Here is a 17301-nt window from a genome sequence, read left to right on the forward strand (position 1 = left end):
TTTGCAGGGCCTTATAGCTGGTCTTAATGCTATCTAAATTCCTCCTCCCATCCTTAGCTTTGGGAATCTACCCAAATGTAATGACTGCAACAGTGAAACATGAACATAGTATAGTTGTGTACATTTACCATAAATGTAGATGTTCGAGTATATTAACTGTTGCAGTCCTGGTTACCCTCCCTCCAGCCCCCTGACTTCTTTTGGCTATACCTCTTCTCTCCTTTTCAATGCTTAAAACTTTTTGGTGTATTTGCTTTTTTGTTTGAGGTATAACCTTGTATATTTATAGATTTAATTGCTTACCATTGGGGGGGGCACCTGACATCTGGGGCAAGAAAAACTGTTGTAATGATATCGGCTGCATGTTTTATACCGCTGACGACCTGATGTCACAGAGGAAGAGACAGCAACCGACGTAGGACCCAAGACTTTGTTAATCAGGCCAATTGAGGGCTATTGCAAGCAGATAACCCAAATGTAATAACTGCAACAGTGAATACACTCGAACATCTACATTTATGGTAAGTGTAAACAACTGTACTGTCTCTCAGCCACAGATTATCTTCTGCCATGTTGCCAGAACTTCCATAGTATCTGTATTTTTTAAGGCTTGACAGTGTTGATCTGTTTAATTGCTGCAAGTGTATCATTATATGAAGAATATATTTAATAACTGTCCCAAAAATAATAACATAATCATTCCAGGTGACTTCATTCTTCGTTATTTTAGCTCTCTCTTGTATGACTTGGGTACTTTTCTAGCAGGCCTAGGTCTTCAACTCATGAAGTAACCAACAAGACCTAACCTCAGATCCTTTACACTTCCCATATGACCCAATTTTTACAAGCATACTAAATTCCATCTCCAACAATAATTTTCTGCCACCATTACTAAGCAACCACTGCCCAGTCACCTTTACAATTTAAGCCATCCTAATAAACTCCCACTAATACTAAAAGCCTTCAGAAACCAGAGTAGAATAAATATAGCTCACTTAGAACCTTTCACATAGCCCACAACTAGAACCATACTCACCTTACATAACCCTAATGCAGGTGTAACCCTAACCAAGTTTCTACTCTAGTTGCAAGACAAATTCTTCTCACTTTTACACAGGCTTTATAAACCCACCAAAACTGAATGGTTATCCACTGAGCTCCACATCTTTTAACTGAAGAATGAAGCATGCAAAAATGGAAACAGACCCCGATGATTAACAACCACACCACCTTTATAGTCTTGAGTAACCTAACCAAGTATTCCAGCAGAAAGGAACAAAGGCTATCTCCAAACAAAGAAACAAATTGCCATCTTACATTCCCCTGAACACTTTTCATAGGTAGGTACTAGGCTATCGGCCCAAGGACCTACGTAAGCCTAGCCAACAAGGTTTCCTGGCTTACGCCACTCAAGAAAGTTATTTTCTTGTGCCACTATCTAGCTGAGAAACAGAAGTGATCCTCAGGGTGTATTTCCTATTCCCCATCCACTCATCAAGATTTTTCTTGAAGAGTGCTAATGAAGAGCTTTGCTTGACATAGATGGGTAGCCTGTTCCAGAGTATGGGAAGTCTCTGGGACAGGAATCTATCCCTCCAGCATGTCCGGTTTATTGTGGTGACAAGGTTTAGGTCCCTAGAGCGTGCAGCTTGGAGGGATTGGGATTTCTTTAGGTATAGCATGTCCAAAAGCTCTGGGTTTGACATAGCTTTATATGTTAGGCAGAGATCACCTCGGAGTAGGCGATATGCTACGGAGTAAAGCTGGAGTTTTTTGAGACGATCAGTGTAGGGCATTTGTTTGAGGCCAGTAATCTTCTTTGTGAGGTACTTCTGTGGCCTTTCCAGCTGCTGCAGATGTCTTGAGGTACATTCCAAAAGGGGCATTGTACTCTATAATGGGTCTGATGAGTGTCGAGTGGAGGGGAACAATGACCTCTTTTTTCCTGGATGAGAACCCTTTTATGATAAGGTGTGCCACATAGAAGGACTTCCTGACTACTGTGGCGATGTGACTATCAAAGGAGAGACTACTGTCCACCTGGGTCCTATAGTCTCTTATCACACATTCAGTGTTAAGTAGATTGCTGCCTATGTGGTAGTTCATGGGTACAGAGTTTTTACCAAAGGGGATGATACTGCACTTTTTGGCATTGAGTTTGTGGCCATGGCTCTGACATCAGGCATCTGTCTCAGCGAGGCGCTTCTGTAGGATGTCCACATCATTTGGGGACTTGACTATGGCTTCTAGTTTGCAGTCATCTGTGAACTTCGTTAGCCAGAGGCCTTCTGTGTTAGCCTGTACTTCAGAGAAGTAGATACCAAACAGGAGAGGTCCCGGGACAGAACCCTGTGGTACTCCACTTGTCACTGCTTTGAGGTCAGATTTGGAGTCTGCAACCTTTATGGTGTGGGTTCTGTCAGTGAGCCATTTGGCAACCCATCTTGTGATGTAGGGATTTATAACTAGTTTAGTGAGTTTAGCTGTAATTCCAGAATGGGGATGGTGTCGAAAGCTTTGGCGAGGTCAAGATAGGCTGTGTGAACCACCTTACCCTCATCTACGGCTTTGGTGACTGCCTCAAAGAAGTCGATCAGGTTCAGGAGGCATGATCTGCCTTTCATAAACCAGAACTGGGTGGGATCCAGAGTTTGGAGGTTACCAATGCTTTGTTTATAAGTTCCATGATGGTACGTTCCATGGCCTTGAAGACCAGGCTAGTCCGGCTAATAGTTCCCGGGATCAATGGTGGCTCCCCCTTTGTGTAGAGGGATAACCGTGGCTGTGCGCCATTCAGTGGGCACAAAGCCTGATGCGAGGCTATTATTGAACATGGTGCTTAAGTGGGGAGCCAGTTCGTTCTAAAGTTTGTGTAAAACGCAGCCTGGGATGGTGTCCAGTCCCATGGATGCTGTGTTTTTGGCTTTGGAGAGTGCAGCTTTTACCTGTGTAGTTGTGATTACAGGGACTCTGCATTTTTCCTGTATAGATATGGGTCCTTTAGGGGGTGGGGGGGGTAGAGTTAGCACTAAATCTGTCTGCCAGGATGTTGGCAATATGAGTTGGTTCTGTAATTTTCATGCCGTTGTGCTGTAACTCAGAGCAGATCTGGGTGTTGCCATCGAGATTCTTGACATAGCTGTAGAATGCTTTGTGGTTGTCCTTAGAATTAGTGGTGGTTTTGTTTTCGTAGCTAGCTTTGGAGGATCTTATAAGGGATCTTAGCTTCTTACTAAGGCTGACCAGGGAGCTCCTGCACTTATGGGATTTTACTCTCTTTTACAACAGTTTCTTCCTTCTGTTGTGCAGTTTGTTTATGGCAGGGGACCACCAGATTGGCTTCCTTTTTTGGAGGATAGTATCTTGGTTCTGTTTGGGATAGCACGATCCATGCACTCGTGTAATTGCTTATAGAGTGCATTTGTGTAGGATTCAGCAGTTGTAACTGTATTGTCCATCTGCATGGGTGTCATGAATTTCACCACTTCTGTCTTAAGAAGCATGAAGTTGGCTTTGGAGAAAAATTTTACTGTGGTTTCCTTAATGAGGGGTGGGGGCAGGATGTGGGTATCAAGGGTGATTAGCTTATGGTCAGATCGGACAAAGGAGGAGTTGACTTCAGGTGTGGAACACTGGTCACTCATGTTGGTAATGACTAGGTCTAGGATATTGTTGCCCCTGGTGGGGGTGTGGATAAGTTGATCCAGGGCATTGGAGTTTATGAATTCCAGAAAGCGTTGAGCTAAGGAGTTGGTACACGAGTAATTTTCCCAGTTAATGGTGGGGTAGTTGAAGTCGCCCATTATTAGGGTGTTTGGTTGAACCCTAATATTTTCCAGTACATCAAGAAAACAGGAGTGGGAATCCTGGGGCATGGTGGGGGATCTGTAGCAAGCTACAATTTGGATTGCAGTTTTGCTCAGAGTTAGTTGCACTTGGATAACCTCGGATGCATTATGCTGAACAACTAGCCTGGAGGTGTGGATGTCCTTAATGAATATGGACACACCTCCACCTTTGGTGTTTTGGTCCAGGTTACATGGCCGAAAAGTGTGGTATGAGTTATAGCCTGGTAGTGCAGGGGTGCTCTCTGGAGCCGTGAACCAGGTCTCAGTCACTGCACAGATATTGATGTTCTCCATTTTAAGGAGTGCCTCGAGTGAGTGCATTTTGAGATTTAGGCTTCTAGCATTGAGTAGCATTACCCTCAGTTTGTGCTTGGTTGTTCCTGTTACGGTGCTGAATTTGTTATTTGAACCTTGCTTTAAAAAGGCACTATAGGCGCAGCAAGAGCCTTAGCCAGTATCCGGAATCCCAGGGGCGACAGGTGCAGGCCATCTGTGGCAAAGCATCGTGGTCTGTTGACCATGTCATCCCAAGCAGACAGATACTGGATCCCCTTAGAATGACACCTGAAGCTTAGCCAATTGTTGAAGTCAGTCATTTTGTCCTTGTACTGCGGTATCATTCTGGGTGATGGCAGAATGCTGCTCAGGGCTAGGGTCATACCTGCCTGGGCTACAAGATCGGAGAGCTCTTCCATGTCTCTTTTCATGTAGTCCAGGGAGGTATGTCTCAGGTCATTCACACTAGCATGGACAATGACAGAGTCATATTCGTACGTGTTGTGGAGTGACATTAGTGCGTGGGTTATGTTGGCAGATCCTGGCACCCGACAGGCAGCTGACAGTAACCTCCTTGTTTAGCCAGGTGAGTGGGATGTCAATGTGCCTGACTATAGAGTCACCTATGACTAGTTGTTGGGTATGTTGTTTTGCCTTATTGGCTGTGGTTGAGTGGCACACTGATTTTGTGGGCTATGTGTCATTTGGCTCGTGTTGGGGGATGGAGGTTGCTTGCGTTTCTTCTTTGGAGGTCTCTGTTGCTTACACAGATTATTATTGAGAGCCTCCGCGAATGTTTTTGTGTTACTATGTGTGGATTTCTGTGATGTAGATTTAGTGAGACTATGTGATGAGTGTGATGTGGTGCAAATGTTCCTTCTCCTCATGACTATCAATTTCATTCTTATTTGGAGAGAGCTTTACCTCCAGTTTGGCTAGATAAGTGCACCTCGTAGAAGGAGATTAACCTACTTACCAGAAGGAAACTTCCTCTTGATACCCTGTTTACAATTAACATTCAGTGTAAGACAGCAAAACTTTCTTCAGAAATTTCCTTAAAGAATTTAGCAGTCTCCTAACAATAAACTCCACACCTCTAACAAATTGCCTAACGCACCATATTTTACCCCCTCACACTTCAAATACATAAATCCCAAAGAAGTGTCTGTTCTACTTGAAAATATTTCCACTGTCTCCTCTCCTGGAACTGACAGTATAAACCCCTGGTTCATAAATGACTACAGAAATCTTCAGTTTCCTGTCACCTACATATATATAATCTATGTTTCACAGAAAACACCATGCCACAGATTTGGAAAACTGGTCTAATTAGATCCTTCCCAAAGCAAACCAACCCAAAAGATACCTGTCACTTCCATCCAGTAGCCATCCTCCCAGTTCTAAGCATACCTCTTAAAAAGATAGTCTACAGACAACCCTCCCACTTTATCCAGCAGTATCACCTGCTATCATACAAAGAACATGAATTCTGGTCTGGATTAAGTACTATGACAGCACTTTGGCCCTTAATTGATGACATCATGCTAAACTCTGATAGTGGCCTCCTTACAAGTGGCCTGTTTATAGATCTGATAAGGGCGTATGACTTCATTGAGCACCATCTTCTCCAAAACAAACTGACTGAAATTGGTAGCAGTCCAGATGCTACTCCTCCGTGTTACCAACAGTGTACCACAAGAGTAAAAAATAGGATCACTCCCTCTTCAATTGCTTCATTTACCAAAGGTAATCTCCCATCCATTCTTTATGCTACTCCATGGTGAGTATCATTTCAGGCATCTCAATCTCCACTCTCTCAGTTTTATCCCATTCAGAATCCATTGGTCATAATTCAATCTCATTATTCATATACTATTGGTGCAACCTACTTCTCACCCTCACCCTACCAAGACCAAAACTATGCTTTGCTTCACAAGCCATAATTCACCAGACCATTTTGACCTCTTTTGGCCTCCACCTTCAAATAACTACACCACCTAAAAGTCTTTAGGTAAGCTTGAGTCCACTCATTGTCAATTTCCACACCAAAACTAAATAACAAAACAAAATAAACTTCCATTTCCACACAATCAACTTTTCTCCTGTCAGAGCAGCTACTAGGCCAAGCCACTCTCTTCTCATCTATCCCACTCATCTAGAGCATTGTAGAGTCTCAAAGAAAACACTGGCAAATATCTTTCTTCTCTTTGTCTCTGCTCGGCATTGAACGATTGATTGCTGCACCTGCTGTGAGCATACATGCATCTGCCTCTTAGAAACAAACTCAACTGTCTGTGAGCAAAGAAATATCACCCCTAGAGGTGCCAATCTAAAATACATAAAACACTCCACTAACCTATACCTAGCCTCTAATAGACTCCTACCCAACTCCCCTCATTTACCTCACAGTCACAACTCACCACCAACTCCACATACCCTGACACCTATCACACAACACACACTTCAACCACCCCTCTCAAGCACTACCTCTTTTAGCAGCTAGCCACTATTTAAGCTCTACCAGCACATTACCCAAGTAGTTAATTTTATTTGATCAGCAACCTGTAGTGCACTCATTCCGGAAGCAACCTGTAGCGCAAAAAGAAATTTGCAGGGAACTCCTACCAAGCAATACTGCAACCATGAACTCTTTCCACTCTCTTTTTATCCGTGGCTTTGCCACTTTGGGCCAAGTACAAGCGCTTTGCCTTGGCTTCTGCCAAGCATGGACTTCTCTTCCAGGCAACTTCTTTGCTTTTTCTTCAAACTTCCCTTGATCTTTTTTGGTGTTTTCCTTCTTCTTTCCTTTCTTTATTTCTTTTCCTTTCTCCTCTTTTTATCTTTTTATCTTTGAAGTAGGCCCCTTTTCTTTCATTTCTCGTGCGCGGTGGTGCGTGTGTGTGTGTTTCTGTGTTTTGAAAGTGTGCTTGAAGTCGCAAATTTTCCTTTAAATAATGCTATGAGGCCCAGCAGAGATGGTCGCGGTGTGTGGGTGCTTGCGTGTGTGTTGCTTGCTTCCTTTCCTCACCTCCTCAGGCTGGCAGATTTTGTAGCGGGCCCAACCCCCTTTAAAGTAAAGGACTGGGAAGAACAAGGATTCACTGGTGGATCCTTTATTTCAATCAGCTTCTTCTTCTTCCCCGGCGACAGCCGCGGCTGGTGGCCCAGCTGCCTGGCCCCTCTAGCTTCTTCTCCTTCCACCTTCCCACCTTGGACTCAGGGAGAAGCCCAGGAAAAGAAAGAAAGGAGAGAGAGAGAGAGAAGAGAGAGAAGAGAGGAGAAAGCAGCAAGCAGTTGGCTGGACCCCTCGGCCCCTCCTCTAAGGTGGTTTCCCTCACTCCTCTAAGAGTGTCAAAGCCTTTTCCCCCAAGGCTCCATCTACCCGTTTCTCCGGGCCGGAGGAGACCAGACCAGCCAGCCTCGGGGTGCGCCGCGGACCCCCCAGCCGCATCGGTGGCTTCCAGGTCTACTCAAGCAGTTCGGAGGCAGATATGACCGGATGATGGATCGATTTTTGTATTTTGCAAACTCATGTGCAAATGTGTTGTTTCTTGGGAGGGGGGAGGGGAAGTTCACTCTTTCCCCCGATAGTTCCTCTTCCTCCGATCCACCACTTTGCCTCGGAGTCTTCGAGATCCGAGAGCCCCAGAGCCAGGGGTCGGGCGATGATGATCGAGGCCCCGACGCCAGTCATGCCTCTCGAAGCTCATCGGATCCTGGATCAGAGCCCTTCTCGCGGGCGAGGCGCCGAGCGGCGGGGAGGGAGTGGATTCACTCCTGTGCGCGATGCACACACCACTCTCCTCGGTCCTTTTGCTTTGGCCCGCACCAATCCCTCGTAGATCTGAGGGGCCCGCCACCTGTCTTAGAGGAGGCGGTTCCCTCTCGGGCCAGTGTGGTGGAGAGGGTTCTCTCTGAGTCCCCAGGATAGCTGAACCCACCTTGAGTCCTTGGAGGAACAGGAGCCCCTCGGACAGTCCCCTGGAGGTCCCCACAAACGCCCACACAAAGGAGGCACTTGACCACCCGGGTCTCCCCAGTCCCTCACTAAGGATAAGGATTGGAGGAAGGGAACCCCCGAATCACCCCCCGACATCTCCTTTGGAATGTGTAGAAGCTCTCCGGCCAAGGGGGTCCGCCCAAAAAAGCTCCTCTCAGTAGTCGTATTTTCTGGAGCGTTCGATACAGGCCCCAGGTCCGGTATCGCATTAAGGCGTCATGCCTGGCTTCGGCTTTGTGATTTCTCAGAACCCTTCAAGGCGTCCTTCGCGAATGCACTCTTTGACGAGTTGACCCTTTTCGGGAAGACCATCTGCGAGACGGTGGTCCAGAGCGAGAAAGACGGGAAAACGCTGTCAGCTGTGTGAATACGCTTCTCTACTCCTCAAAGGTCCTTTTCTAGGAACCAGCAAGGGCAGAAGAAGATGTGGTTTTGGAAATCTCAGCAGGCCCGGAACACTCAGGACTCCTCCTTCCCCAGAGGCAGAGCCGGACAAGGTGGACGCCGGCCCAGAGGCAGAGGGGGACCGAAGAACTTCGGGTCACGGGAACCCTTTTTCGACCGACCCACGCAAAAGGCCTGAGGGGTTGCCCGACTGCTCCAATCTGGAGGCAGTCGGGGGGGCGCTTTTCAAGGCACCTGGCTCAATGGGAGTCCATCACAACAGATCGCTGGGTGCTTCAGATAATATCCAGAGGCTATTCAGGCACCTTCATCAACAAGCCCCCTTACTCAAGACGCCTCCCAGATGTCCCACCCACTCAAAGGGAGGCCGTAGCTTTGGAAATAAAAAAGCTGTTAGAAAAAAGAGCCATCCAGCATGTGCCCCCAGACCATTCTGGATCAGGCATCTACTCCAGGTTCTTTCTGGTGCCAGAAAAGATGGGGGACTTGAGGCCGATTCTCGACCTGTCAACAATGAACCTTTTCGTTGCCAAAGAGAAATTACAGATGGTCACGATTCAATCCATCCTGCCCCTCTTGCAGGAGGAGGACTGGATGTGCTCCATAGACCTCAAGGATGCGTACTACCATATTCTCATGGAAAGATGGTCCAGGAGGTTTTTCCGCTTTCGGTTAGGAGCCAGTCATTATCAATTCAGGGTCCTACCCTTCAGTCTCACCACAGCCCCCAGGGTGTTCACCAGGTCATGGCAGTTGTAGCTGCCCACCTGAGGCTCCAGGGCATACAGGTCTTCCCGTACCTGGACGACTGGCTCCTCATCGCCCCCACCAGGCATCGACTTTCTCTAGCCAGGGATTTCTTCCTCTTGATGTCACCCTGGTTGGGGATAACCATAAATGTCAAGAAGTCCTTCCTCCAGCCTGTCCAAGTGTTAGACTTCATAGGGGCCAGGATAGATACCCTCCAGGCCAGGGCCCTCCTAACATCAGACAGACTTCACAGCATGACTCTTTCAATCCCCCGCTCCCCCAGCAGAATTACTCCTGAGAGCTTTGGAGTCCATGGCGGCAGTGATCAATCTGATTCCTTGTGCTCTGCACATGAGGGTTCTACAGTGGACGTTGCAGATCCAGTGGTCTGTTCTACACCACCCTCTAGACTTCCCGATTCCCTTCAGCAGGGTTTGCAGGAACTCCCTCATGTGGTGGCTTCAGTCCTGAGCCCTTCGAGAAGAACGACCTTTTGTTATGTCACCACCCCAGGCCACAGTGACCACGGACGCCTCCCGCCTAGGGTGAGGGGTGGCATTGTGCGGGCAGGACGTTCCAAGGCATGTGGACTCGGACCGAGACCATACTGCATATAAATGTCCTGGAGATGAGGGCGGTCCTCGGTGTTGCAGGCTCTCCATGCCTTTCTTCCTCCGGGGACTTTTGCGATCCAGTCGGACAATATGTCAGTGTTCTGGTATATCAACAAACGGGGGGAACCAGGTCTTACCCCCTTTGCCGAGAAGCCATGATAGTTTGGGAATGGGCGATCTCCACCAACTGCTTCCTGTTAGCAACACACATTCCGGGTCGGTCCAAAATACTGGCGGACAAATTGAGCAGAACTATCCTCTCTCCTTACGAGTGGTCTCTGAATCCTTGTGTAGCAGAACAGAACTTCCTCAAGTGGGGTCAGCCTTGCTGCGATCTCTTCGTTTCACCTTCCAAAGCAAAGTGCAGTGAGTTTTTCGCTCTAATTCCTTTTTTGGGAGGAGCCTCCAGAGACACACTAGTCCATGCTTGGCCGCCCGGTCTTCTTTATGCGTATCCTCCACTTCCGCTTATGACAAAATTTCTGCAGAAAGCTCGCCGGTTGGGGAGCAAGATTATCCTTATAGCCCCATTCTGGCCTCGTCAAGTTTGGTTCCCCTGCCTGCGGTCTCATCTCATAGCTCCACTCTGGATCTTGGATCCCATTCCGGATCTGATTTCTCATCCCTCGGGAATGGCTCCTCCAAACCTGGACAGTCCCAAGCTCTCAGCTTGGCTGATCCAGTTACCCTAGTTGCCAGGACTCCTGGTATCTCTTCCCAAGTCAAGTCTATCCTGGTGGCGGCACATAAACCCTCTACCAGGAAGATTTACAGTAGCAAATGGAAACGTTTTTCAATTTGGGCTTCACAAAAGAACTTGGATCCTTTCACCGCTCCTGTTTCAGCGGTACTGGAATTCTTACCTCATATTTTTCAGCAAGTGGCCAGCTCATCTACTGTGAAGGTTCAGCTGGCTGCCATTTCCCATTTTCATATTGGGGACAACTATGGTTCCCTCGCTGCTGCCAGAGTTTGTAAGACTTTTCTAAAAGGCACTTTTCTTTTGAGACCCCCTGTTAGAAATTCATCTCCGCTGTGGGATCTGACCTTATTTCTTCAGGCGTTAGTTGAACCTCCATTTGAACCCGCAGCTTCTGTTGATCTGAAGTTCTTGTCATGGAAGATGGCTTTTTTGGTAGCAGCTACTTCAGCCAGGAGAGTGTCAGAGCTTCAGGCTCTCCGTATCGAACCTCCATACCTTGTGTTTCATAAGGATAGGGTATCTCTCAGGACTAATCCCTCCTTTTTCCCGAAAGTTGCTTCGAGATGAACATTAATCAGTCCATTAATTTGCCTGTCTTTTTCCCTACTTTCCAGAATAAAGGAGAATATAAACTTCATTTGCTGGATGTTCACAGACAGTTACGTTTTTATTTGCGCAGGACAGCTGTCTTTCATAAATCTGATCAGCTTTTTGTCTGCTTTGCTAAACCTTTTCTAGGGAAACCAGTTTCAAAGGTGACTCTCGCCAGGTGGATTTCGAGTTGTATCTTACAAGCATACAGAGAATCTGGCTTACCAGAACCAGTGGGAGTTCATGCTCATTTTACGCGTTCTATGTCAACGTCTGCTGCATTCTGGTCTAGAGTTTCCCTGGATGACATTTGTTCGGCGGCTACCTGGGCGTCTTCTCACACCTTTATCTCTCATTATAAACTGGATTTGGTGTCTAGAAGGGCTGCCTTTGGCTTTGCAGTGCTCCGGAATATCCTTCCTTAAGGGCCTCCCAAGATTCGGGTAGCAGGGGACTCTGTCCCACAGGTTGCTGATCAAATGAAGTTAACTACTTCAGACAAAGAAGTTATGTACTCACCATAACGTTCCATTTGTGTAGGTAAACTTCATTTGTCAGCAACCGTCCCTCCCTCCTCCCCCCTGACCTTGATGGTTATTTAGCTGAGCTCGAGGTTCGGACTTATGAGCTTTACTTTGTCCTTGAGTCAGGTGTCTCAGGTTGTTAGTTTGTTTTGTTATTATGTGCAGGTGGCAAACGCAATCTGAGGATTGGAAGGAGGTTGCAGTGTAGTATGGGTAAGGGGGAGGAGCTTGGAGCTCAGATTTTTTTGCTTGGTATGCTGCCGGCTTGGATCCGTAACCCACAGGTTGCTGACAAATGAAGTTTACCTACTCAGATGGAACGTTATGGTGAGTACATAACTTCTATTTATTTCAAATTTAGAACGCAACTCAGAAAGCATTACTTCATCCAAGCCAAATGCTCTTGCTTCATTGCAAGACATGTCATCTAACCTGTTTGCTTTATTCCTCTGTCCACCTCTTCCTCTCAAGAGTCACTGAAGATTGTTCCAGTTTAGAAACTAATGTGTATATTGTACATTACACAGTGCTTGATTGTGCATTGCACTGTGCTTGCTCTGAGGTTTTGGTGCCCCATATTCACATTTTTTTTTCAATGTAATTGGTTTGAACTACTCTGTTACTGCTTGCTTCTCTGTATGTTTGTTTGTGAAATATTTTGTAGTTCACCCAAGCTGAGCTTGAAATTGATTAGTATTAATCAGTGCACTACCCTGGAAAGCAAATATAAAAAAATAAATACATTGACCTAAATCCACAAATTTGTTCTCATAATGTTTCCTCAAAAGAGAGCATGTCCAGCTGGGTCAGGAATTCATGACAGCACTCCTCTTATTTCTGGACTTTGTCTGCAGTTGACGTCAATGTTTGACCTCTTCTGCTGAAAACAGGCTGGACAGCATCCTGGCCCTTTCAGTCTGAATTATCAGGTGTTCTTCTGGAGCCTCTGAGATGTCATTCAGAAGGTATTCTCCATGGCCCACCCCACACAAGAACTTCCATAATTCTACCTTCCTTCCATTGTGGTACTTACTGAGCACATCATTAGACATTTTGCTCCCTGCACTGCAAAAAGGTAATCTTTCTTTAACATGGCAGCTGCCCTACTTCTGCCCTCCAGTTGGTCATGGATTTTTTGCCTCTGTGATAAACACCAGTTACCACTATTTAGCTACTGCTCCTTGCCTACCCCCTCAGCTGCTAAGATTTTAAGTAAGGTCATTTCCAACTCCGTATCCCTGATTGTTTCTTTGTATAGGAAAAGCTTTTCCCAAGCTGTGAGATGAATTTACCTGGACACCCCCACTACACATTTCCACGCATGTGTATATTTCCCCAGCTTTAATCCAAGTCATCGTCAGTGGGTATTAGTCACCAACCCAACAGATTTCTTGATGTAAATATTACATGCAGCCTTAAATCTGATGGTACGAGTCAGTCAGTTTTTGACCTTTAGCTGTAGGTGCTCTGGTACCAATTGCACTGATGAGCAGTGTACTCATTATGAAAAGTCATTACAAGCATATTAATTCACTACTAATTCCTCACTCGGGTTCAGGTCACAATCAGAGGTCCACCCTTTCATGTCTGTCTGTATATCTACATCCCACATTGAATAAATTGAAGTCACCCAGTAATAATGCAGAATCAGTGGGGAGTCAGTAAGCCAAACCAGCTGCAATGTTTGAAAAGATAATTTTTTTTTACAGTCTTTTTTTTTTTGATTGCAGGGTGATGCAAGGTATCTGATTTCTAATTCTAAGGATCAGACAATAAAGCTATGGGACATCCGAAAGTTCTCCCCTAAAGAAGGACTTGACGCCTCTCGTATGGCAGTTATTCAGCAAAACTGGGATTATCGATGGCAGCAGGTGCCAAAAAGAGGTAGGATATGATGAAAAAGTTGGCAGGTGGCTGTGATACTGAGTCAGTTATACGAGGTATTATTTATTTTTTATTTTATTTTACATTTGTTGACTGGGCAAGTCCAGCTGGATATATGTCCATTTTCAGTGGAGGCCCGGGGAGAAAAGCTCCACAAATTACAACAACATAAAAGGTCAAGACAAAGACAATAACAGTATTATTTTGGTACATAAGTTTTAACAATTATAGTACAAGCCTAAGATTATATATTTTATATTTCAGTAGGAAAAAGGAAAAATTTATCTAAGAATAGATGAATAAGACTAATACATTTGTATTAGAAATGGTGTAGTACAAATCTTTATAACATATTACAAAATTAGATACACCTAGTAATTTATGATGAGATACTAAGGTCTCACAAAAACCTAAGAAAGAAAAACACTAGAGATCAATAGATAGAGTATAGAAGAACAGCAAACAAGGATGGATTTCTAGTGTTATTTAACACATAGGTTGTGATACTATATGAAGGTGTTTGATCATTCCACAGTATATACTTATTTACATGAGAAAAATCCTAAGGAAGGTTAAGCTCACTAAAAATTAGTGAGACAACACAAGATCATGATCATGGGAGGCTAGGAATTGTGGGAGTCTAGTTAATAGTTAGGTACTTAGTCTGGGTTAACACAGGGCATAGCCAGTGTGATTTGAGGTAGGGTTTAAGCTTGCTTTTAAATAAGCTGACAGAGGATATTGAGGTTAGTTGGCTTGGGAGGATGTTCCAGGCTTTACCTACTGTATTGGAGAACAAGGTGTCACCAGCTAAGTTGTTGGATTTTGATATTTGTACAAGTAGGTTATTAGCTGAGCGTAAGGTCTTGAGGTTATTATAGGGGATGACTAGGGATGTAAGTATGGGTGTATTTTGAGGTAAATACAGGATCTTATGGGCTACTATTAATTGATTGAAAAGTATTAAATTTGGCAGCTCTAACCATCCTAACTGATTCAGATTGATACAGTGATGAGTTCTATAGGAGGACCCAGCTGCAAATCTGGCAATATTGTTGTAGGAGGATGTAAGTTTACTCAGATTACTTATACATATTTTGGTATAGATAGGGGAGGCATAGAGCAAGGTAGAGATGAGGTGGGTACGAGCAATAGTAACCCTGGCTGGAGGTGTAAGAAAGGGTTTTATTCTATAGAGGGAACCTAGTTTCTTGTTTACTATTTTTATGGTGTTATTAATGTGAGGTTCAAAGGACAAGTTGTTATCTATTAGTACCCCAAGTAGTTTGGTGGTTGGTTCAGGAGATATTATAGTTCTATCATTTGAAGTAATAGTAAAGTTAAGTGGGGAGGTTCTGTGGGGTGGGGATAAATAGTAACATTTTTGTTTTTTTGGGGGTTAAGGATAAGACGTCTTTGTAGGAGCCAGTTTTCACCTGTACTAAACGTCATTTGGGTTAGTGACTGAAGTTCTGATTGAGAAGCAGCAGCGCATATGAGTGTGGAGTCGTCAGCATATTGGATACAGTCAGCTTGAGGAATTACAGAATGAAGGTCATTTGTAAAGATGGAGAAGAGTAATGGGCCTAATATAGATCCTTGTGGGACCCCTAGAGTGACTGGGACGTGGGAAGATAAAGTATTTTCCCATAGTACAGCCTGTTGCCTGTTATGTAGGTATGATTGGAACCATTGTATAGTATGGTTGTCCAATGACAGGTTTTTGAGTGTGTCTATAAGGAGGTGGTGATTCACCATGTCAAATGCTTTGGACAGGTCAATAAAAACAGCTGAGGATAGAGTATCAATATTACGATTACTGTTAATATGGTTAGTGAAGGATAAGAGAGCAGAGGTGGTGCTATGAAATGGTCTAAAGCCATGTTGACAGGGTGCTAATAAATTGTGATCGAGTAGGTAGGTTAACAGTTGTATGTGTATACATTTCTCCATTATTTTTGCCAAAGGAGATAGAATAGCTATGGGCCTATAATTGGGCAACTCTTTGGAGTTACCGTATTAACTTGTTAGCACACTAATAGGTTGAAAATGAATGCCAAGAGTTTCCAGAATCTAAATGCAATCTCCTTTTGGGTGAAAATTAGTTTAAATAAGGACAGCATTATCAGCTTTGCTTGCATATGATAGATATGAAATATTGACTAGTTCTATATCAGCCTTTCTAGTTAATCCATCAGAACAGATAATCTGATAGCACAGTCTTCAGTGTACACCTTGCTTTTGCGGTTTATATCCATCTTCTGCTGTTAGTTTTACTGCTTTAAACATCCCTAAGGATACTTCAGTGGCCTGATTATCATATTCCTGAAGCTGTTTGTTTTTACATGATTGTCAGTCTTCATCTAACATAACATGTGAAGTGTTATAGTACGCTGTTTTGCCAGCATGGTGCCAGAATGTTTTGAGTAACTGGCATACCTTAACAGTTTCAGAACTAATGTTGTTGTTTGTCTTTCGGCTTTTCCCGGTTAGGGGTCTCCACAGCGGAACTCCGGTCCGCTAATGATTGGCAGTAGATTTTCATGAACGTTGAGGTGTCAGCTCGATGTTCAACCTTCAACGAAGGCACGCCCACTTACGCATGTCTTTCAAATGCCCACCCAACTGCAGGGAGGACATGCAGACTCCACACAGAAGGCACTTCTCGCACTCCAGCCGAGAATCGAACGAGAGAACCTCTTGCTGTGAGGCAACAATGCTACCGCTGCACCACCGTGGAGCATTATGTTTATATTTGTACAGTTACCTGAGCAGAAGCCAGGAAAATATATGTACTGATATGGAAACACCAGAAGAAATAGGCCTTTCTAGTCTATCAGCTTGATTACACAACCGCCTCCTCCATTTTTCAATTGCACAGAAACCTCCTCCATCCCTTGGCCTTAAAGTTTTTCTTAGGTGATAGTCCATTGCTAATTATGTTATTGATTTAGTATATTTTAGTTTAGTTCATAATTTCTTTAAATTTAATCACGTTATTTACCAGTAAATTCAAGGTGCAGCCATGGGGGCTCTGTTTGCCCCATGTATGCAAATTTGGTTATGGGCTTTTTTTGAGGTTGATTTTTGTATAAATTAGATTTTTTTAGAAATTATATAGTTTATTTTTATAGATTTATTGATGATTTAATTTTTTTGTGTAGGGAGGTAAACTGTTGGTTAAGAATTTTGTGGACAATTAGGTTGGGAATCATTTTGGTTAGAAAGTTGGTTTGCAGAGTGGAAATATAGTTACATTTTTAGATGTAGTGTTAGAGGGCCACCTTAATGGTCATATAAGTACTAGAGTTCATAGAAAATTTAATGATGGAGGGCATTTTTTGGATGCTAGAAGTTGTTACCCACCCCGTTTATTGAATGCTTTGGCATATGGGGAAATTTTATGAGTGGGTAGGTTGCCTAATGATGTGAAGGTTATGGAACAAGAAATTATTCGCACTTGTATTATGTTCAAACAGAGAGTCTGTAGTGAGGAGCTGATTATTAGTACCCTTGAGAAAGTGTTCAAAGTGGAATATTTAAATGGGAGGGGTGAAAATAGTGAAAGAAAAAATGTTGATATAAACTTTATTTGTGGCCCTAGAGATGGTAGGAAGGTTTATTTTGTAACCATGTTTAATGTAATAACTCAGGACGTAGTTGTTAATTATTTTTGGCCATTCCTTTTAAAAGGGAAAGGTCAGAT

At 44.3% G+C, this 17301-nt stretch overlaps 1 protein-coding gene across 1 annotated transcript in view; it reads left to right on the plus strand.

Annotated features, from left to right (window-relative positions):
• Positions 1-17301, plus strand: part of DCAF11 (DDB1 and CUL4 associated factor 11) — a gene marked incomplete in the record, with an annotated part of 1824350 nt that overhangs the window by 1565629 nt on the left and 241420 nt on the right. The window contains 1 exon segment of the mRNA XM_044057850.1: positions 13442-13595. Coding sequence (XP_043913785.1) covers positions 13442-13595 — 154 coding nt within the window.

This window comes from Protopterus annectens, chromosome 16.part0 (genome assembly GCF_019279795.1).
Source record: "Protopterus annectens isolate FY-2018-M chromosome 16.part0, PAN1.0, whole genome shotgun sequence".
NCBI lineage: Eukaryota > Metazoa > Chordata > Ceratodontiformes > Protopteridae > Protopterus > Protopterus annectens.